This window comes from Aulostomus chinensis, chromosome 19 (genome assembly GCF_037954235.1).
Source record: "Aulostomus chinensis isolate RoL2024-O1b breed Wild chromosome 19, RoL_Achi_v1.0, whole genome shotgun sequence".
NCBI lineage: Eukaryota > Metazoa > Chordata > Actinopteri > Syngnathiformes > Aulostomidae > Aulostomus > Aulostomus chinensis.
In genome coordinates, this window is record NC_141338.1 from 7,788,143 (window position 1) to 7,810,630 (window position 22,488).

Here is a 22,488-nt window from a genome sequence, read left to right on the forward strand (position 1 = left end):
GTGTTTGTTTCTACTGTATTATGTGATTAGGTGTGTGTGTGTGTGTGTGTGTGTGCGCACTTAGAGGAAGTTGACATACCCTAAATCAGTCGAAGAAAAATCACAGGTCACTGGGAGAGGCTCCCGGTGATGCTAGTAGAGAGGATGTGTCTTTTTACAAGCACTCAGTTGAAATTCTAAAGGGTGGACCCAACTCCCAAAATCCACATTTCGTGACTTTAAGCCAGCGATATCTAAAAAAGGTTTAATTTTTCTTTCATCCTGCAAGAGGGGTCATGGACCTAGATTCCATTGTTGACCCATTCATGACAATGACGTCTCTTTAGTGAGAAAAGGAGTATAAGTAACGAGGAAGGAAAGTAAGGAAATGAGGAAAGCGAACAGGGATGGTAATGTGAATAGAAGTGGAGAATAACGGTTATAGAACTTTCTCTGCAATAGCACGAAAAGTGAAGTGCATGTGTTCCTGTCCCATCTAGCGTGTAACAATTCTGGTATCATGCTCATTCAGTCGCTCCATTGTTTCTCTCAGCTTATTTATGTTGCCAGGGCCCACAGCCAAGAGCAATAATTTTAAAACTGCCCCAGGGGTGGCATTACAGGACAGGTTGTTGAGAGCAGTGGAGAGAGAGCGCCTGTAAATTCAAGACAGTAAGTACATAAAAGATAGAGAGGGAGGCTAAAACACATACGCTGAAACCATGTCAACATTTCTGCCCGCAGCCGGAGGCTGAATGAATGATGCTTTGGTCCATGCCACTGTTTGAAAAGACACGTTGTGTTTTTTGTCAGTTGTCGCCACCTTGGAGCTCACAGGTTCGCCTATAGGCAGATGCATGGCTTTGAAGAGAGCGGAGCTTGGAGGAGTTGTAGCGTTTTCTCAAACAGGCTCAACTGCACACACAGGTGCGTGTATGGCGATGGCACTTAATGATCCGTGGTAATTCATTTCTGACTACAGCAGAAAGCTATGCACACGATAAAGCTGAGCTGTGTGTGTGTGTGTGTGTGTGTGTGTGTGTGTGTGTGTTTCCCCTCTATAAATCCAGAAGCAGACCTGTTGCTGAACCTGCGTTTGTACCCACCAATTTGAATTTTGCTTTTATTCCTAGTGTTTCCAGTTTTTTTTTCGGTACCGTGGAGAAACACCTCGTTCTTCGTCACCGGTTCTTGTGACTTGTGATTTCTAGTCAAAGCTGACTCTTTAGCAGAAATCCTCACACCAAGATTCCAGTAATATTACCTGGCAAAGTAGAATTGATCAAAAAATGACACCTTTGGATTCAGGTCCAAATAAAATGTGTGGCGTACAATTTTTCAATTCTTACTGCTTTAATTTAAGAATATCTAAACCAGCGTGATATGTGTGAGTGGTACTGAGTGTTATAATAAAATCTGACAGCAGATTTTAGATGGAGATTTAATATTCATTCATTCTAACGGGCATTAATTGGTCAAAGACATGATGAAAACGTTGCATTCCTCCCCGAGGATTCCATTCCAAAGTCTGCACTGACAGCTGTTGATTCTGGATATGAGATGTCTCGTTCCCCCATGTCAGAAATCAGGTTTACATTTGGGATTTTCTCAAATTGTTTTCCTGTAAAAAATCTCCTGTTATATAGGATTTGCGGCATGTTTCATGATCCCCGCTTTAGGCCGTTTGATGTGACTTAGTCTGCAGCTGACGCCTGCCAACAGCCACAGAAAGAAGAGCTTTGGAAACGCCACAGTCAGGTACAGTGGGTGATCAGTGATAAGAGGAAAAGATGTGAGGTCCTGACATCCGTGTCTCATTTAATAAGTGATCTGAGACCGGTGCCACAGCAGAGCACAGACAGATAGACAGGTACATCAAAGAACTCGCTGGTCTGGCTACCGGAGGCGATGGAGCCATTGTGGGATCAAAGTGTCAGAGAAAAAGAGTGTGTGTGTGTGTGTGGGGGGGGGGACCTCTAGTACCCTATAGAAATGTAATCATGCAACAGCCACTGCTACCGCAGCAGGTTTCACATGCTTGGTGTTCTGTTCTAGCCATCTCACTGATAAAAAAAGACTTCAATCATGTGCATTCTCTCACTGTGCCTCTCTCTTTCTCTCTGTTTTATTACTTTGAAAGTTTTCGCTCCGTCGTCTCTAAGCTTTGTATGTGTTTGGGGGCCTGATTTGCATATTTGTGAAAATAACTATTAACCTTGCCTCTTGGTCTGAGGTTGTGTTGACTGCTATGTGACTTGTTTGATTAAATGCATAAATATTTTTTAACAGTGATGCAAAAAAGATCAGACGGGTGTGGGTCACTCAGACAGGTTACAATGCAGAGGCTGATCAGCAGTAACGTTAATTAAGCCACAGGCAACGCTGTCAATGACCACATCAGCAGGCCAGGCGCATTCAACTGAATTTCTTGTAAACAATTCTTTCATATTCTAATTGCTGTTGTTTATGTCTCTTAGACTTCATCATTCGTTTGCCCATTGAAGCACAGCAGCTCGACTGTTTCAGTGACCTTCACTGTCGTCACGGAGGGAAAGAAACCATTCTCACAAGCTAAGTGTGGCTATGTCCCAACAAAAAAAGGGGGAAGTTTGTTTCCATTAACTGGTTTGGAGCCAGAAAAAAAGTAATAGGCGATGTGATGGTGCCAGAAAAATGTCGGTAGAGGCGAAGTGACTCACGGAGGAGCTGAAACAGAGAAGGAGAATAAGAGCCGTCTATCAGGCAGAACGGACAGACATCTTGAGGGATGACCTCTGGTTGGACTGGCTGTCATTTTTCCTAAGTAGTATTCTGAGAGAAGGATGGAAACAGCTGGTCAGGCACATGAGCAGAATTCTTTTTTTTTTTTTTTTTTTTGCAAAATTGGAGGAATTGTTTCAATTTTTTTTTTTCCTTTCCACCAACCTTTTGTAATGCAGTTCTTTAAAATGTGCATCACAACAGGACAACGGAAACCAGACGCGTGTCTCACAGTTGGACAGCTGTTGCTGTATGTTTGTGATGGTTTCAGAAAGTTAGTTCGCGCCATGCAACTGACCGTCTCACTATCAATGACATCAGGAACACTGTGAGAAGGTCAAACTCCGCCTCTGGCACAGAGCGACACACTGCCTGGCTTGTATTGTCATATTTTCACATACATCACTTGATATTATTATGCAATTTTAGTGGTGTCATTTTGATGTGTTTCAGTAGATAACAACATACTCTGGAGGTTTTTAGATGTGATGGGGCGAGTTCAAGCTTGTACATACTAGAACAATTACTGGAGGCCTCTGTGGACCGGGAGCAACATTCCCAGAGTAACCTGGATTCATGCATGTACTCCAGTCTCTAGTGTCTCTCTCATGCTAGACACCGGAGCCCAACACTGTGCAGAGGTGATTAAGCGAGTGTGTGTGCGGTTAATAGAGTGCAGGATCAAGCAGCAGTGGGACCAGGGACAATGGCAGGAAAAGACAACAGGGAGGGGGGGTGGGGGGGGGGGGTACTGCCGGTCACCGTGACCCCTTGGATATTGTTCCGCTGCCCACCGACATTTGAAGTATGCTGGGGAGGATTGAAGGACAGCATGAGGAGGAGGAGGGAGGATGATGAAGCAGAATGATTGTGGTAATAGAAAGAAAGGAACCGATAAATAGGAAGAAGCAAAAAGAAAGATGAGGGTTAAAAAAAAAGAAGAAAAAGTGTGTATGAGATGACAAAAAAAAAAAACAACAAGAAGTGAAACGTGTGTGTGAATACAACAAGCAGAATGGAGGTGGCAGACCCACTGACAGCTAACAGATAGCAAGACCGCCAAAAAAGAATCCAACCCACCCCCGAGGTCCATTCTCAACCCAAGTCCTGCAACGCGGCACGTACACTTCCAGACAGAGGGGCCAAGCAGTCTGTAATATCTCAACTCCAGACTCCTGCTTTCTTCCCCTGTTGGACAGCTTTGTTCACAGACCGGATATCTCCTCGGTGACTGGCCGCTTTCTCCCTCTCACCCAAGCCCCCTGTTCCTCTACTGGTGCCTTTCATTCTTTGAGAAATTGTTGAGTTATGTCACCTACGGCCCAGTAGAAAACCGCCGTCATTAACGCGCACGTATCAAATCTGCTGGTCGGATTCTAGGCAAGAAAACAAAGAAGCTAAATTCCTTAACTGTCAGACGGTTCCTTTGACTCAGCCGTGTCGAAGCTGAGGCTGGCCCTCATGACTACCGTAGCCTGGACTCCTGATGACAGGGAGCTGACGCGATCTTGGCAGTTAAAACATGATCTCATGGGAAAGAACAGCAAGTCACAACAGTCAGAGCGGTTGTCCAAAAATAGATGAACCCGTTCAGTTACCAAAAAAAAAAAAAAGGGGGTGAAAAAGTATTGTGATCAAACATTTTCTAAGTTGTTAAAATAATGCGTATATCAACCAGTTCATCACACACACACACACACACACACACACACACACACACACACACACACACACACACACATACATTAAATGTGTGACGTTAAAAGCAAACACACAAAAAGATGCTGATGTGTGGGTAATCAAACATTTGCTGGCCTTATTTTTAGCGCGGTAAGTGTTAAGAACACCCACATACAAAAGCCCCTCTCTCTCACACACACACTCACGCTCACACACACACGATGTGGCTGTCACAACACTGAGGATCATGCTGACATGATCATGCTGATGAGCCAAACAGCAGGAGAGTGAGATGGAGTGTCCATGATAGAAAATGTGTCACGAGGGAGGGGAGGGATATAAAAATCCTACGTCTGCGGGAGAGAAAACACCACCGAATATTTTCCAGATTGCATTTTTGGGGAAAGCGTCACCGCTAGACAGTGTGATTCATCAGCTGAGGCGTCAAGCGCGATCAAGTGATAGTTCACATTTTAGTCAAATCTACTGAGTAACATTACCAGTAAATACTGGAACAATGCGTCACCACAAACGGTCACTAAATACATTTTTGGGGATTTGTTGTTTTTACTTAAGATTATTCATTTTTTCATTCATTATTTATGTATAGTTTGTTTGTGCGTATAAATTGTTTTCTATTTGTTTAATGTCTTACAACCTTAACTGTAGTATTCAATGAAAAGCATCAATTCTTTCTATTCACGTTTTATTATTTTTCAGGATCCATGTGACCCCTGGCAGATCAAATACTTGCTCTCTGACCCATAAATACACTGTCATTACAGCCTGACACTGGATGCAAAGACAGGGTTAGTGTGTGTGTGGGTTGACATTCCACAGAGGCCAGTAAAGGTGCAGCGGAATCAGAGGGCAAAGGGAGGAAGCCCTTTCTCACTTAGTGGCGCGCGCGCACACACACGCACACATCCTTGTACTTATATTTTTGTGAGGACTTTCACTGACGTAATACATTCCCTAGCCACTCACCCTAAACCTAACCATCTCAACTGACTGCCTGACCCTGACCTTGACCCTAAACCTAACCTGAACCTGATCCTAACCTCGACCCTAAAACTAAGTCTTGACCTTCAAACTGCCCTTTGAAGATGTGAGGACCGGCTAAAATTTCCTCATTTTCCAAAAATGTCCTCACTCTGTTGGTTAAATACGCATTCTAGTCCTCAATATGTAGCAAGTACAAGAAAACACACACACACACACACACACACACACACACACACACACACACACACACACACACACACACACACAAATGAAATGTTTTCCACATCCCAGGGCTATTTGTAAGTCTATTCTGGCTCCTGGAAAGGGGAAGTGAATGTTGGCAGGAAGCGTGGAACGTAGATTGGGGACTTTGGATGATGTAGCCTTTCCACATAGTATCTAGAGGTGATGACTGGGGTAATGGGACATGCTGTTGTTTGTGCTTGGGAACGAGGATTGCTACAATATAAATGCTTGATTACACACACATTGTGTGTAATCAAGCATTTATATTGTAGCAATATAAATACGTAACCCAGCTCAGAAGTGAGAAATGACTGGCGTTTTGCAACAGGAAACATATAAAATGTCCCCTGTAGCACAAACGCAACTGTCAAAGAAACTTGTGATACTTTGCTGACTATAGCAGCAGTTTCATGATACTGCTATTCTGCGGTTTTGATGTGTTGCAGGACAACTAATCAACAATATGCACACAAAAAGCGAGAATTGTGCATTTATTTACTTCATTGCTGTGATGTTTTACAGTATTTGACAACTGAGATGAAAAAAGTATTGATCTTCAGTGTGTGTGTATCAATATCATATTAAAAGAGGGAATATTTGCTCACAGTGATGAAAGTGGACCTGCGAGTTTCTTTGTAAAAAAAAAAAAAGGGGGGGGGGAAAGCGAAAGTTGTGGTAGAAAGTAAAAATCTTCAAAGACTTAGAGCCAGGATACTGGGCAGCACCCATTCAGAACTGGGAACCACTATGCCAACATTCCCTAAAAAACAAAACAAACTCTTACACACAAATCCAAATGATTACACAAAAAAGAAAGCATGCACTGGAATGTATAAAGTGCTACTTGTGTGTTATTTTTGCACTAATCTGACTCAATTTCCTTTCCAATCCAATACAGATATTTCCTTTACATAAACACACTGATTGCATTCATTTTGTAGTGGTTGACAATTAGCTTTTGAAAGCTATATAGACGTTTGACCAGGAACACTGAATAACTTCCGCAGACAGTCGATTATCCTGGTCTTACAAACCACTACACTTCAATTTAAATTGAATTTGAAATGATTGGTTGAATTCTTTTTGGTTTGTGGATTCTTATTTTCTTTGTATTCTACTGGGTGGTCCCCCACCCCCCCAAAAAAAAGAAAAGAAAAGAAAAACCCAAACACTGGGCACGTAGAAAATGAAACTCTACATGGCTCACCAGTTGTCTCGGGGGTTCATGCGAGCAGGGAGGGTACCGTCAGTTGATAGCCTCATTAGAGTAGAGACAACTGGGGATCGGTGGCCTGGCAGCACCACTGCATGGCTCCAACTGGCAGAGGTTTGTGACAAACATGCCATGACGTGACACACGGGTCTGACAGAATGTGAAAGGGGCCGGTGTGAGGCTGGTTTAGACGGTAACAGTTGAGGAATGTGCAAGAGGGAAAGACAGAAACCGTGGCACCAATTCCTGTGCTGCTGTGTCTCCGACCTTAAACCGTTTCCCTGTGCCCACACATCCGATCCCAAGCACACCAGACAAACACAGTTGACCCCATCTTTCTTTTGGCTGTGACTGAATGAACGGAAACAGCACTCTTGGCTTGTGAACTATACAATGAGGAAGCCATCCTGGTAGCGCGACCAGGTCGATCTTGGCTGAAACGCTATGAAAGGCAGAATGCACCTCAGCTCAGAAGCCAAGAGGGGAAGGAAAGAGGAAGACACTGTAGCTCAAACACGATGAAGGATGGACCATATCTTGGCTCAGAAAAAAGAGGGGTGGAAGAAAGGAGGGTGACATAGCTGAACCCAAGTGAACTCTGCCACCCCAATGAATTACAAATCACCTTAGAAAACACAATGCTTGATACCTTATGACCTGCAAGGATAAACACAGCTGGAAGATCAATTCCATCTATTCTTTTCAGCGGGTGAAACCACGCACATTGTATTCAGGAAGTTGTTGTCATAAGAGACCTGATTAGACAATTATATAAATGTGTATAAGTATATAACCTCAACAGAGAGGAAGTCTGTAACTTCATTTGGTAGTCAGTCTTTTCAGCTCAGGTCAGACACAGGGATGGTGTTCCTCCCTGTGGAGGAGCCTGGTAGTACAGACACATCACCACTGGAGGGCAGTAGAGACTTTTCTGTTCCAGCTACAGTTAAGTTCAACACCGGACCAGTTGGTGTCACTAGAGTTTTATTTATGTCAGCCTGTTTCATTTGAACGGCAGTCTGAAGCCTTATTCTATGTAGAAACTTATCTTGAATAGAAATCAACTGAAACATGATTATTGACTGGAAATTTAATCCTTTTTTTTCTTTTTTTTAATGGCTGACGCCTCCTCTCCTGTTTGATTTTGTTTTGGAACGTCTAAAACTACTGCTGTCTTTTATATTGTATTCTCTAATTACACCACCAGAGGTCGCTGTCTCAAAATCATAAAATGGGTTGCTATTTTGGTTTTACACTCAAACAAGTGTGTTATTACATTTTAAATGTCACTAAACCATCAAGACAGCAGTGACAAGTTTCACAAAAGAGAAAAATCCGCCACTTACAGAGCGCAGATGGGGTAGGAACATCTCGATGTCATTCATGTCTATGCCGTCATCTTCCTCAAACTTGCTCTTGTTCATCCTGAAAGACAAAAAAAGTTGGGAGAGACAAAGAGGGTCAATCGGCGAGGTCCCGAGGGACTGACGGATTGGAGAGAGAGACACTGAGCAGGAGCCCTGATCTCACCCCTCTCTGTCGATGTGTGGCAGGTGCTTCGGCGTTCCTCTGAAGTGTTTCCTGTGGAAGTGACTGAAATCCAGCTTCTCTGGCTGCACATCCCAACCTGCACCTCTACAATAGAGAGAAAAAACAAAAAGGTATAATTCCTACACACACACACACAAAATAAGAAAAATCTCTAGAAGCAGCATTTCCAAAGCAGATAGCAATTAATAGCTGTAATATAATAGCATATATATTTAGGAACACACGAGAGCACGACTGTATGACTGAATTTAAACGTCGCTGATGTCTGACATAGAAAGTGTGTCAGCTGCAAACCATCTCAGTCATCCTGGATTCCATCAGTGAGCAGCGGCGTGTCGGAGCAGATGGGCGAGACCCACGGTGTCAGTCTGGCTCATGACACCGGGTTGGTCTTTCGGTTGAATCTCACACAAAACCTACATACACTTCACCTCAGTGGTGTTTCAACAGGGCCACTGCTTCACATCTATCCTTTATTAAACAAAATCATTTCATCTCATATTCCCGATTGCTTTCTATCCGTCCATCTATTATAGACAAAAGTGATCCTTCACTTGCTTCTGCTCAAGCACCTGGATGTCTTCGATCCTGACAATCCGGAATAGTGATGCTGAAGTTATGTAGACGCACAAGCCTAAATCACTGATGGCCAATAATGATTCCTGAAACTTCAAAACTTTCTAAAAAAAATATAGAATTTTCAATCTAATCTGCAGTGACCTTAGGAGCAACCATCCAGAGTTGTTTTACATCCTGGATAGGTCGCTATAGATGGCTTTATTCCATCCCTCATTCTTCTGCTCGCTCGTTCAACAAATTGAAATCACTTCACATTAATGAGATGTTTTGTTTACATGTTTTAGTTCATTATCGAAATAAAACGTTAGTAAAAGTTCTATCTGAGGCTGATTGGAACATACTGGAAGGCAATGTGTTTTTTCACAAAAAGTAACTCTAATGAAAATCAAATTCTCAAGGTCTGTTTGAATTCATTAAAACTATGCAGGCTCTTGGTTGTTTCATAATTGAAGACTTTACAAGTTAAAGGCAAATAGAATAACAAACATTTTGAGAAAACTGAGCGCTACAATAACCAAGCACCGGATGTAACGTCTTCCTCCAGCAGGATTTCAATGGCATTTCTTATTCATTTTCTAATTTATTTATTTATTTCTCATTCTAGGGGAGAGTCTTGCATCATCCCACTGTGCTGCTCCATTTTTCATGGTGTGCTCCAGTATGCCAACGTGGCCGGAACTAAGGTAGCGAAAGCTGCCATGCAGCTGTTACCATGGCAACCTGTCCTCCCTCCTGTGTAACCAATTTCACGTTTCGCTCACTTCTTTTATTTCTACTCCAAGATTCCAAACTTGCCTTTCTTTAAATAGTCTTGTCGTTATGCCAGCATTGAGCAAGAATTTATTCAAATTCCTAAACAGTCACAGAGGAAAACAAATATTTGAAGATTTTCAGGAGATGCACTCGTCACCATTTGTTTATGTAACATAAATAACGTCAACGTGGCCACTGACAGAAACATTTCAACACAATCGTTTTCATGGGAGCAACTCCTGAAAACTCGTTACTAGAGAGACACACCTGGCTGAGTCACCACTCATCGTGCTCAAGGTTACTTTTTCTTAGAGCGGTCAACTCAGTCCACTATTTCAGACCCAGTCGACTGTACAACACACTGTTGTTACACAGCAAAGCATCTACCCGTGTGAGTCCATTGTGTTAGCAGCCCATATGTCTGTCCCCAGGATGTCAAAGGAGCCGTCTCTGTTCCCATTCTAGACAAGAGGAAAAGGAAAAATGGATATTATTTTCAGCATTAAAGACAAAACATTCCTCATCAGGAAAGGACCTTATTTAACTTGTGGAAACACTCCCATGATTGTTCTTCATTAAAAGCTGTTTCCCTTTATTTGTTTTTAGCGAAAAATAAACAAGTAAACTGGTGGGACTGAAAACACATTATTTTCAGCGTGATGACACTAAGTGATGTCGTTCGGGAGGCTGTTCTGACCTCTTGACTGACCTTAAAGTTCATCAGGATATCTTTTGCCTCCCTATGGTCGATGTGCTCATTCTGTCTGTCTGTCTGTCTGTGTGCCTTTCATGCATTGTCTTCCACCACACCTGGTCAAGGCAGATGGCCGCCGAGGTGGGCAGTTTTTTGTAGCTGCTGTCGCTACGTGCTTGTTCCTGGGGATATTTCTCCTGAGAATGAACTCGTTCTAGATGGACTATTTGAAAAGAGTCCTGAGATAGCTTTTGATGTGGTTTTGCGCTACATAAATAAAACGGACTTGTTTTTTGTGTGGGCTCGCCTTGAACAGGATGTGACAAAGGAGTACTTTGATCTGTGTCCTCTATTCACGTGCAATACATTTAATCCAAATGGGTTAAATCACCATATACGTCCTACAACGCAAGCAAATATCTGTTGTCATTTGACCCTGCCTGCCTGGTAGAAGCACTTGGCTAATTTGTAATCTGGGTTTTCTTCTTTCTCAGGCTTGAGGTGCTTGTCACTTTGAGTAAAATCTTTGCGATGTGGAAAATCAGTGGAGTGCCCTATTTCATTATGGTGAAAATTTGATTTGTGGTGACATGTTAAAGTGTTTGTTGACGAACACGGCTGAAGAGTCCCAAAGACATAAATGACTGTGACAGAGGAAGCCAAAGGGAACAGAGTGAGAGTGTGTGTTGCAGCAGTGAGAGACACAAAAAAAAACCCACACAGATGTACCTGTACCTTGGCAGGGCCCTTAAACTGGTTGTTTCTGCCCCTGCTGCCAGAACGGGAGCCAGAACCTGGTCTGGACCCTGAACTGGGCCTGGAACCTGTACTTCCGTTGCTGCTGTGCTCCCACTCGTCCTGCACAGTTAAGAGACAGGAGGAGGAAAAGGTTGCATCAACCAAAATGTTTACTTCGGCTAGTAATTTTAGTTTTCACTACATGATGTTCCACTTCACACAATATAAGCTGTCATCAAATACAATTTACATTATTTAGCCTGATTAGCCTTTAATACAAAGTACGTCATTTAGTTGTAAGGGGGTTTCGCTATCAAAACAATAACAAAAGATGCAGTGTCAGGAGTATAGGAGTTGAATTCATTGTTTAACAACCACTATTCCCTTTTGATCTGACACTATCTAGGTTAGAAGTCAGGCTCATGGATGAAGTAATACTATTATTCAAAGTTGTATTCATGTCCTGTCGATGAGGCATCCATATGTACACAAGCAGATGCAGTTGCTCCCAAAACAACGGCCAATTATTGTGTAACATCTTTATATCGCTGCAACAGAAACTTGAAACTAGTACCTGCTGTTATCACCAGTAACTATGTTGCCAAATCAATCAGACACAAATGTCCTAGTAATACTTTACCCAAAATGTATTTTTCCCTCAAACTATTCATCAATATGTGTCTTAAACCCACCAATGCAGAAAGAGCCAGCCGTGCATATTTAGCTCGAAGATAATAGCGACTGACGGCTAACATTAGCCAAACTGCACAAAAATATCAATTTACAGACTCTCAAGCTCATCATCCCGTATAATCCACGTCTTATCCAATCATGTGATCTGTAATCTGTAAACACTTTGATTTGAGCTCAAAACATTCAACAACACTTGTGGTTCTGCGGGACAGTGAGCAAGTGTGGAATGTGACAAGCTGCCACATTCAGGTGAGCCAAACACGCACATTCATTCACAGTTTTGCTGCAGTTAGCCATCAGCTGCCATTAGCTTCCAGCTGAACATTCGTGGCTGGCTCTCTCTGCCTTCTGGCCTCACAAAAAAGTAATGTAAATGTCCTTGTGAGCTCAAGCACCTATTTGTGAGAATTTGAAAGGCAACATACCCTTTTCGGGTGAAGTGGGATCGCTCTGAGAGTTGTATCTTCAAGGTAGACTAATAATAATAAATGAACATAACCCTGGCCTTCAAACACACACTTACTGGCTTGGATGAGCCTCTCCCCCGTGAAGACGTCCAGCTGCCATCTTTCTTGTCATTGCAATCATCTGTCCACTGGAGGAGAGAAATGAGGGAGGAGGATATTATTATTACTGCAGGAGTGGTCAAGCTGAAAACTATGAGCCAGAGACAACAAGAGTCTGTAGCATACCACATGACCCCTGCTGCCAACAGATATAGGATTGATGAAAGGGAAGACATCCATTTAGGCAACTAGGCTCTGACCTGTGGTACCTTGCCACCATTATCCAAGTCCAGGTCTCCATCTGCCTTGTCTCCCAGAAGCCCCTGCACCTGGTACTCCAGCACATAACTGTCAATGAAGCGCTCCAGTTCTTCGATCTCTTGCGAGCGCGTGCTCCCAGCTTCAGAAGATGCTGATGCTACAGAGGAATTCTCCATGGCAACCGGTGCTGTGATGGGTAGGAGGGGAGGAGGGGAAGGGAAGGAGGAGAGTGACCTGTGCAGAAAGGAAAGGAAAGACATGTAAGCTAAAAAATTCAGCATGAGCAGAGGCTTTCATGAATGCTTCCCAAATGCACCCATAGCAGTCCAGATAAAATATCAGCAGAAAAAACAAATCTGAATTTTATAATTATGTATTATTCTGATAATTACAGCTGATCAATAGAGTGACTATCTGGCAATAATGTGCCTGATAACTCCTTAACCCTCATGGTAAAACAGTGAACAGAAAAAGAGGACGTCCCACTCAAACTGTTACCACATGACTAGAGAACCAAACATGTTGCTGATGGGGGTTTTCCTCACAGTAGCACATGAAAGCAACACAATAGCAATTCGGCATAAATGTGCATGTGTTCTGAGAGGAAAATATTTGAACACATCATATAGTACAAGTCATCTGAAGAAGTTGTCATTGCAACAAAGGTGTACTGAAGGAATAAGAGGCACACAGAACAGCCAGGACTGTGACAACGGCTGTGAAGTTGATGTGAGGCGCAAACAATGTTAAAGTGCGTTGTCTGTTGTCTTTCAGCATTGGCCTTGAGATACAGCTACTGATCTGTTATCATGGCTGCAAACAAAATGCAGCCCTCTTTCTAAAAGTACCTAATAACAATGGTTATGGTCTCACCTCATAATCCCAACACACAAAAGCAGCACATGACCTCACAGCTGTCAACAAACATCCATATCTGCACCACTTGCTTCCGAGATGCCTCAGCAGCCAGCGTCTGTCCTGGTGTAGAAACAACAGCAGGCCCCGCTTGGGTTTGATACTTCCATGAAATCAAACACACCTTTTGGAAACCTGAGATTCTTGTGTGCTAATTACTTTGTCAACACTGCTCCCTCTGGTGCCAGCATTTACAATCCAAGTTCTTTTCGCAGTTTGTTTTCCCACCTCTTTACAGCTGTCCGTCTCTCTCTCTCTCTCTCTCTCTCGCCCTCTCTCCTGTCAGTGTTGTGTCTGATCACCTGACTCCTGGCCAACAGGGAATCAGCTTCCTGCCTGCCTGTCTATTGCTACTAAGCTCCTTTACATCATGGCTTGATCACCAGCCATGCAAAGAGGATTTATGTCCTGGAGCACGCAGAATGGTATCTGCTGAGCTCTGGGGACTCACCGGGGAGCCCTGTGTATTTACAGTAGTCATCTACGCAAGGTCGGGCTGCGGAATGCTACATCCTTGACTCAAGTCTATTTTTTTACATCAAGACTGATCTCCCCGCCTGCTGCACCAGTCTCTTATAAGTAAAAACAACACAACAAAGTAACTAGACATCAACAAAAAGAGCATATTCCTTTTGACAACCAGTTATTCTAAAAACTGAGTTTATAATAAATACAAGCCAGGTTTCCTGCTCAGAAACATCTCTTATAGTATCTTGATGTTTACCCTAATGTATGTGACACTAAGACAATAATCTCCTTGCACCATGCAGCAGTCAATATGTCCTAATCTGACCTTGGTCAATATTATAATCCATGCATTCTAATAGTATAATCCATACATTGATGCAAGCCTGTGATTAGCCTGTTGATTAGCAGGCAACAACAGCATCAGTTTTGACCAACCAACATGAAGAACAACAAACAGCATGTGCACTAGCGCTCGCAATATGAAGGAGTTCAAGCCCCAAATTGCAGAAGCTGCCACTTCTTAAATAAGACAAAATGCATCACTGCGTACTGTTGTACAAATGAAGCACTGGGAGCATGAAAGAACCCAGCAAAAGTCACACTGTAGTTTGTCCTTTGGGTGAAAATGAAATGTACCCGCGAGTTCTATCCCAATTACAATATCTATGAAAGACGTGGCAGTGGTACTGTTGTTTTTACACGTGCACATGTAAAAGCACAAGAAGGCTCTTGGCACAGATAATCACAGAACACGGCTGTGTTTACACATGCGACACTAACGCAGTCTGTGTGTGACGTTCATGCACAGCCAGTCGATCTGACTCTAGAGTTTCTGTCCCCTCTGTCACAGCTCCAAATCACACCATTCATGTTGCAATGTGATCATCTGTTCACACTCGACTATAACAGCTGACCTCCGGCTCTCAGTCTCAACCTCCTGATAGAATAGCAGACATTTGAAACGTAGTCTCTACCGGCAAGGTGGCAACTTTTGCAACTTTATAAATCAAACATCTGCTTTGTTTTGAATATATCGTGGAAAGTCTCATTTTCTATCGCTTCATCTAAATCTTGGTGTGCACAGCGTGATGCAAACTACCAGTTGGCTTGAGGAAGTTTGGCTGACATGCAAACATCGTTTGCAATAAAGTGTCGATGTAGTGTACAGAAACTCTCTATGTTGCATTATAGTGAAAAGCGCCCAGTTGATGAATCACACCTGCATTATAACTGCAGTGTGATGCAATTTAATGTAATAAATTCACAATATTGCTGTGTGAAAAGAAGGAAGTTCCTTTGTGATGAGTATCGAGCCTGTCAACAACAGAGCATGCTGCGTATCCACTGCTTTGCTATCCACTTGCTTTGGCCCAGTGTGTGCTGTACGCAGCTTAGATGTCATAGGGGGCGGGGTTTGCACATTATCATTTATTTGTACTGGTGACGTTCACCTTCCAGTGATTACCTCTGAAACAACTGAGCAAATTGGACGTACAGTCGGATGCATAACTGACCGTAGTGAGCCGTATTTATTAGCCCGTCCCAACACGGTGGACGGGACCGTGTGACAGGACTGTTGCTGTCTGTCTTGTTTCATAAATGTTCCGCACCAATACGGGTGTAAAATGCAATGGAAAGAACAACATGGCCCTGATTTTGATTTGAATTCATTAATCATTTATATTAAAGAAGCTGACAAGAAACAACTGAGTTCTATTAATTCTGTTTGTGTCAGGGGAACACAGGAGCGTTCAATAATATTAGTCTACTTTGCCTCACTAGGCTATTCATTCATATGGTTAGTGCCTGCAGCCCACTGAAACAACCTATTGATGCCCTTGGCGTGGAGTATAGAATTACTGCCAGAGGACAAACTGTTGCCAATACTATTGATCCGTCCATAAATACGGGGGGCGTTCATTTCAGGGTTTTTTTTGTCTCTGTCCATTTCTTTACATGAACCTCCTGTGATAAGTAACGTTCTTAGTGCACCGGACCAACGAATGGCCTAGTTTGTGTAGGATTACAGTCAAAAAAATGTTTAAAGCCTTGCATGGCCTTGCACCTGCCTATATTTCTGATCTGCTCAAACCATATGAGCCTGGCCGCTGCCTACGTTCCTCTGGCAGGACCCTCCTAGCTACACCCACAGCTCGCCTTGTCACAAAAGGCGACCGGGCCTTCTCAGTCAGAGCCCCGCGGCTGTGGAATTCCCTGCCTGAGGATCTTAGGTTAGCTTTTTTAAATTACGTCTAAAAACCTATTTTTACAGGAAGGCCTTTTTAGAGTAAATCTGTTGTCTGCCATCTTTTTATGACTTTTATTTCATTGTTTTATTTATCCCCTATTTTATCAGGGCCTATGTTCTTTGTCTTAACTTTGTATTTTATGGTTTTACCATGTTTGTTTTATCTTGCTGGATAAAGCAGATCAGGTTTTTGTGTGCTTTTATTATGATTTCGTTTTGTCTGTATCATTTTATTGTGAACTGTACAGCACTTTGTAACTATGTTTTGAAAAGTGCTATACAAATAAAGTTTATTATTATTATCATTATTATTAAATGACATCATCATGTACCCCAAGTTAACACTGCTTCTGTGTGATTGCTGTAGATTTGACCTGGTGTATAGCACAAGCATCTCAAAGTCCTCTTAAACCTGACGTGTTTCACAATAAACGACTCCAAACGTTCACGTAAACCAAATCTGTACATGCCACATCTGACAGGTCGCTTCCATTCAGATTAGGATTCGGTTTACGGGCGATGACATCAATATTCTAACAGAAAGAAACACATTCGCATGGCTTAAATGAATTCAATGGTGCTCTGAGATGATGAATTTCTCCTGTGAGAGTCAAAGAAGCGAAACATCTCTGTGGCAGACTTGGGCAGGAGACAGAACACGAGGGATTCATGTGAGCCAGACAAAGAAAAGACTGCTGTCTTAAGTGGACACGAGAGACACAAACACAAAAGACGGACGGCACACATGGTGGCTTCACAAATCTCTGATGAACAGAAGCTGACAGTGTGGTCAGCGCAGTAAATTGCTTTCTAAATCACCTTAAAGACAAGTGCCACGTTGCCAAAGCAACAACATAAAGAAGAGGCCGTGATATCACGTTACAAAATATTCTAGATTTCTATTTTCATTCATTCAACAATCGATGGTGCCTAATCTACTGTAGATTCAATCAACTTGTTCCCAGTGTTATAATCTAGCTTGAGCCGTGACCTGAACATGAATTTGAGTTTTTAGTGGGAGTTTTCCGGTGGGAAAAAAAAAAAGGTTTCATGTACACACGGGATTGTACCCGCATCACTTCAATCAGCCAACAAGGAGAACTGGTTCATGTTTGGACTGAACTCAGAAACAAATGTTGCATGTTTTCAATAGCTAACCTGGATTCCTGGCGTTTTTGGTTATCTTTGGTTGTATCATTGCTTCATATTAACATACTTATTATACATTTGATCGGTTATTTACAAAAAATATCAGTCAAAAAGATAGGGTACGTCTTGTGAGAAATGTTATCCGTCTTTTTCTGCGTCCATATCAGACTGTTCATTTTTTACTCAATCTTAATCTTTCTAACACGCCACGATGAGTTTTGTGCGCTTTTGGCATTTTATTGTTTGGCTGGTGAGTGCGGAGATGCGGTGGTGTGAGGAGGCTGCGTGAGGCAGTTACCCCCTGCAGCTACGAGTAACTGATCATGTCTGCTGTTTAAAGTTGAAACTCTGGGACCAAAGAATGTGTTATGCAACGAACAGACGCGGTGTACAGACCAAAGACTAGCCTTGCTACTACCTTCTGCTTTTCTTGTTCAAGTGAAAAGATTTGAGAGGATATTTGCTCTGCAGATTTTACAGACTGTACTGGAAACGTAATCTCAAACTTCATGTCGAGAAGCCAAAAACTAAATATTTAAGAACAGACAGAAGTGTCAGACCGACACACACAGGTCGTGACTGAGGAGGTGATTTGTTGTACCGGTCACTGCACAGTTTAGATTTACAAACAAATGTTTGTTAGCTGAACTGTAGCTCACACACAGAAAACAGCCATCAAAGCACCAGACAGCAGTCTCTACTATTTCTTCTGCCTGCCTCACCCTTATTCTCCTATTACAGCCTTCAGTCCTGCATGTCCACATCTCACCATGCATGTTACTGTCTCAATCTGACACCTGTTCAGATGTCCAACTGCCTGCTATGCTGTCCACTTTTAGCCTGACATACTGTACTGTATATCTCTATGCAAGCAAGGCTGAGTATCCAACCGTTTCTCTGAAAACGCCAGTCAGGTCCCAGTTGCAATTCATTTTCATGTTGTAAAAGTGCTTCTGAGTCGGAAAGTACCAACACGCTGAAATACAAATGGAAGTAAGCCACATGTTGGAAAATGGATTTATATTATTTTCCATATGAAAATGTCTTGAGAGTGTGTGAGTGAACATTTGAGCGGGATTTGAAACATAATGTGTGATGTCAGATCCAAGTTGTTACTGAAGATGTTTCAAACATGACAAGCGCTGCTTCTCATTTTCAGTGAATCGTTTCAGACTATTTTAATGACTGGACCGCTGATTTGCTTTACGTGCCCTCAGTTTTACACTATTTCTAAATGGTTCACATGGTTGAGGAAAATTTATATTCCACAAATAATAAGCCACGCAAATTCAGCAAAGCTTGTCAGAAAGACTTAGGGTGGAACTAAAGTTCTCTGTTATTGTTTCCCCTCTGTTGTCCTAACTATAACACACGAAGAGACTTCCTAATGTGCGAAAATGAAAGTAAGTGATGTCAGCCGTTCTTTTGCGGTTTGCTTAGTTATGATATTTTTAATGATTAATTCAACTTTGAATGTCTTTGTGGAAGTCAGACGAGAGTTACAGCGCTCGCTGGCAGTCTGCGTGCTAGCACTAAGCTAGCATGTCAACAGACAGAAGGCCGTGTGCTGCAAGCGAGTGAACTGCTGTAAAATGACCACGTTATCGTAAACGCCTGGGGAAACAGAGCAGGTTATTGAGTTGAATGAAAGGTGCAATAACCATGACGAACAGTAATGAGGGAGAATATCAAGACTGTAAAAATGTACATCAGCATAGTGTGTGTGTGTGTGTGTGTGAGTGAGTGAGTGAGCGAGCGAGTGTGTGTGTGTGAGAGAGGGAGCGAGTGAGAGAGCCCAGACAGACGCAGCATGCCACTGGGCAGCACATGGTTTCTTTGTTTGATATTCTATCATAGGATAAATCTCCAAAATCATGTAGCAGCGGACTCTGGAGCCGCGGTTGGTCAATGAGTGATTCAAAACATTAACTCAGTGAAACTATTTTGACAACTGGTTCATCGTTTCAAGCTTTTTACAGGCAAAAGCCTCAAACGCGTCAGTTCCAGATTCTGTAATGGAAGTCCTTGCTGCTTTCTTTTGATCATTTCAGAGAGGAAATGGAGTCTTTGACGTTCAATCAGTTTGGATGGGAAAAAAACCAAGCAATTCTAACACACCAATTTTGCCTTTAAGGAAAAAGCCTTTTTAACCTCAATGATTCATCGATTAATTGTGAAAATAACGATCATTTGTTTCAGCCCTGGTAAAGTCGTTGCTTTACTAGGCAATCGTATGTATCATGGAAGATTTCCTTGTTTAATTAATCTTCTCAAGGTTGAGCTAAATCTATCGCATACATAAAATACAACACAATCTATTTACATCCAGTACTGTTCTTCTTGACGTTTCCTCAAACACGCCTCTGTCTCTCTATCTGTATAAATATTTGATATAACTTTACGATGCTGGTCTGATATTTGAGCTTCTACAGGCACGTTTTAGAACAAACAAATCTTATTTCTGCATTAAATAATAATAATAATATGGAGTGTAACAGCCATGTAGAACAAACCCCGGCAGGGTCCAAACATTGTCTCCTAACAAATAGCTACATCACGGCAGAGTGCAGCACCGCAACATCAGTGAGCCGTTCTCAGGCATCATTGATGTGCAGCCGCAGGATGTGCTTACACAACATCCAGACAGTAAGAACCATAATCCTCAAAACCCAAACAGAGTAAAACTTAAGAGGAAGTCTCCTGGGTGGAAATCCAAGTCGATGTTCCCACCACATACAGTGAGAAGCTGCTAATACATCTAATCTGGCCTGCTACCCACTGGCGGGCTTAACACAGTCATACTTGAGGTTTAGATGGAGTTGGAGTACTTTATTGAGAGACTCCTCCTAGAGATGGAACATGACAGGATAGCGGCATCGGGTGCAATCCTTCTATAGACAGCTGCAGGGCATTCAAACACACAGCTACCACACAGATGATGAGTCAGCTGCAGCAACTACTGAAGTGGTAAAACTAGTGCCCCCCCCCCCCCCCCCCAAACACTGATCAAGATTAAGCAATATGGTTATGTTACTGATGGGTTATAGCAACAAGGTCTCCAAACATATCAGGAAGTAGAAAGCACTGAGAGTGTGTTCCTCCACCAGGGTGACTACACCCAGCTAAACCCAACTTCATGGGAAATGGCTCTGCCCCAAAACCTAACCGGTTCTTCCCCGTTCCGTGCTACAACCCTTACACTCTCATCTGGAAGATGAGGTCCAGTGAACGTGCGTTCGGTACATGTTCAGAAATTTGTACTACATACCCTGAAAATGACTGTTCACATGAGGTACTGTCACATTGGAGAGTCTGTTCAGAGTCTTTGCAGTCTGTGAAAACTGTTGTCGATCTGGTTGGAGCCGAGTAAACAGTTGATGTTTGCTAATGGCGATCTGCGAGTTTGGGTGTTTACTTCAGGATCCCACTACTGGCCTGTTTAGCGTCACCTTACGGGTTTGACATCCTGTGTGTCACTGGATACATTTGGGGGTCATGTTTTCAAATACAATTTGGACTACAGTCGATGTAGATACAGATATTTTGGTTTGCTTTCCGTAGCTTCCATAGTTGCAAAGCAATACACATTTCGGTTCTTCTAGTCCTTCGTCGTACTGCTTTTAAATGAGTATAAAGATTTATGATACAACACGGCCAATGTCATCTTATAAGCTGAAAGACTGATGACAAACAACAAGGCCAATGTCAAATTGTGTACAGCCAACACAGACGCAGTAGAAGCAGCACACGACCAGTAGAACCTTAAATTCTTATTGTCTGTGGTGTGGAATGGAGTTGACAGTGATTAAGGGGTGTCTGGTTCCTTTGGATTAACAACGCAGTCAAGAACAAATACAAATTCCACTAATTTAGAGTTCTTGAGTGCCTGATACTGCAACTCTGATACGAGTCACAGCATTAGAATCATCATTATTGTGCCATCGTTCACATTTTAACAGAGAAGATGATGGATGGTGTGGTGCTTCATTTTGACTCATAGTTAGCCAAAGTCAGCTGTGACAAAAGCAATTATTATTATTTTGGTTTCACTCATGTATACTTGCCCAACCCTATCAGCCCCCCCCCCCCCCTTACCCTGCCCACAACTCACTGTAACAAGTTGCTGTGATTGAATTTCATCCCAATGTGAGTGAAATGACCCGTAGAGGAAAGCTCACACAACATGGGGGGTCAAGCAAGTGTGTGTGTGTGTGTGTGTGTGTGTGTGTGTTTTGACATAAAACAATAGCCCCATTGTCTGCCCCTGTGCCCCCAGTCGTGACCCGACGTTTGAGTATTGAGCATGTGCAGTACTGTCTCATTATTAGGAATGCAGCCTGACAATTGCTATTCTGTTGACGTACTCACACACACACACACACGCGCACACACACACACACACACACACACACACACACACACACACACACACACACACACAATCCCTGCAAACAAGTGCAGGTGCACCCTAGAGCTTGCTGGCCTCCCAGCTCTACATGAGTTGAGGTGAAAGTGTGAGGCCTCAAATGCTGCATTGTGATTGGCCAGCACTGATCACATGAGATGATAAAACTCCACCAACAAAAGGTCAGCTCTAAAAAAGACCAAAACAGTAAGCAGAGTCACGCAATGGCTAGTTACCTCCAAATACACCAGTCGAGTAACCCTGCGCAAAGGTGAGGCCTTTTATTCTCAGCTTTCACTGCTCGTCACCTCCCCTTGTGATGCATGTTTTCCTGAGTCATGTGATCACTCTCCCCTCTCCATTCCCATTCACTCATCCGTTCAGGCATCGTAATGAACAGCTGGTTGCGTTGAAATGAGGTTATATCCCTGCTATAACACGCGGCCTCAGAGTCGGGGTGTTCCAGTTTGTGCGGGCTACTCAATCCTCCCCTCTAACACAGCGAACTATCAGCTGTCTTCCCAAACACACCGTTTTTCAGACTTTGGTGTAAAATTAGACACAGAGGTGAGAGTTAACATGCTGCTGGAAAGCCTGCAATCATCATTAGTTACTCTGGGATCTTTTATTTCCTGTTTGGACTCT

General features: G+C 42.8%; 1 protein-coding gene and 1 long non-coding RNA gene across 8 annotated transcripts in view; one reads left to right on the top strand and one right to left on the bottom strand.

Annotated features, from left to right (window-relative positions):
• LOC147243889 (uncharacterized) overlaps nt 1-10,793 on the top strand; it is an 88,423-nt gene extending 77,630 nt beyond the window's left edge. For all 3 annotated transcript variants that reach the window (XR_015110315.1, XR_015110316.1, XR_015110317.1), the window contains 2 exons: nt 8,437-8,544; nt 9,618-10,793. This is a non-coding gene — a long non-coding RNA (uncharacterized LOC147243889). The remainder of the gene's footprint in view (nt 1-8,436; nt 8,545-9,617) is intronic.
• ctif (CBP80/20-dependent translation initiation factor) overlaps nt 1-22,488 on the bottom strand; it is a 57,735-nt gene that overhangs the window by 32,546 nt on the left and 2,701 nt on the right. The window contains exons 1-7 of one of the 5 annotated variants that reach the window (XM_086186705.1): nt 13,532-13,800; nt 12,658-12,892; nt 12,415-12,486; nt 11,190-11,318; nt 10,154-10,227; nt 8,414-8,518; nt 8,230-8,308 (exon numbers count right to left, since the gene is read on the bottom strand). In XM_086186705.1, coding sequence (XP_086042831.1) covers nt 8,230-8,308; nt 8,414-8,518; nt 10,154-10,227; nt 11,190-11,318; nt 12,415-12,486; nt 12,658-12,892; nt 13,532-13,536 — 699 coding nt within the window. In that variant the 5' untranslated portion in view covers nt 13,537-13,800. Of the gene's footprint in view, nt 1-8,229; nt 8,309-8,413; nt 8,519-10,153; nt 10,228-11,189; nt 11,319-12,414; nt 12,487-12,657; nt 12,893-13,531; nt 13,801-22,488 lie in introns of those variants that run through there. The other 4 variants (XM_086186706.1, XM_086186708.1, XM_086186709.1 and 1 more) reach the window with 4 other exon arrangements.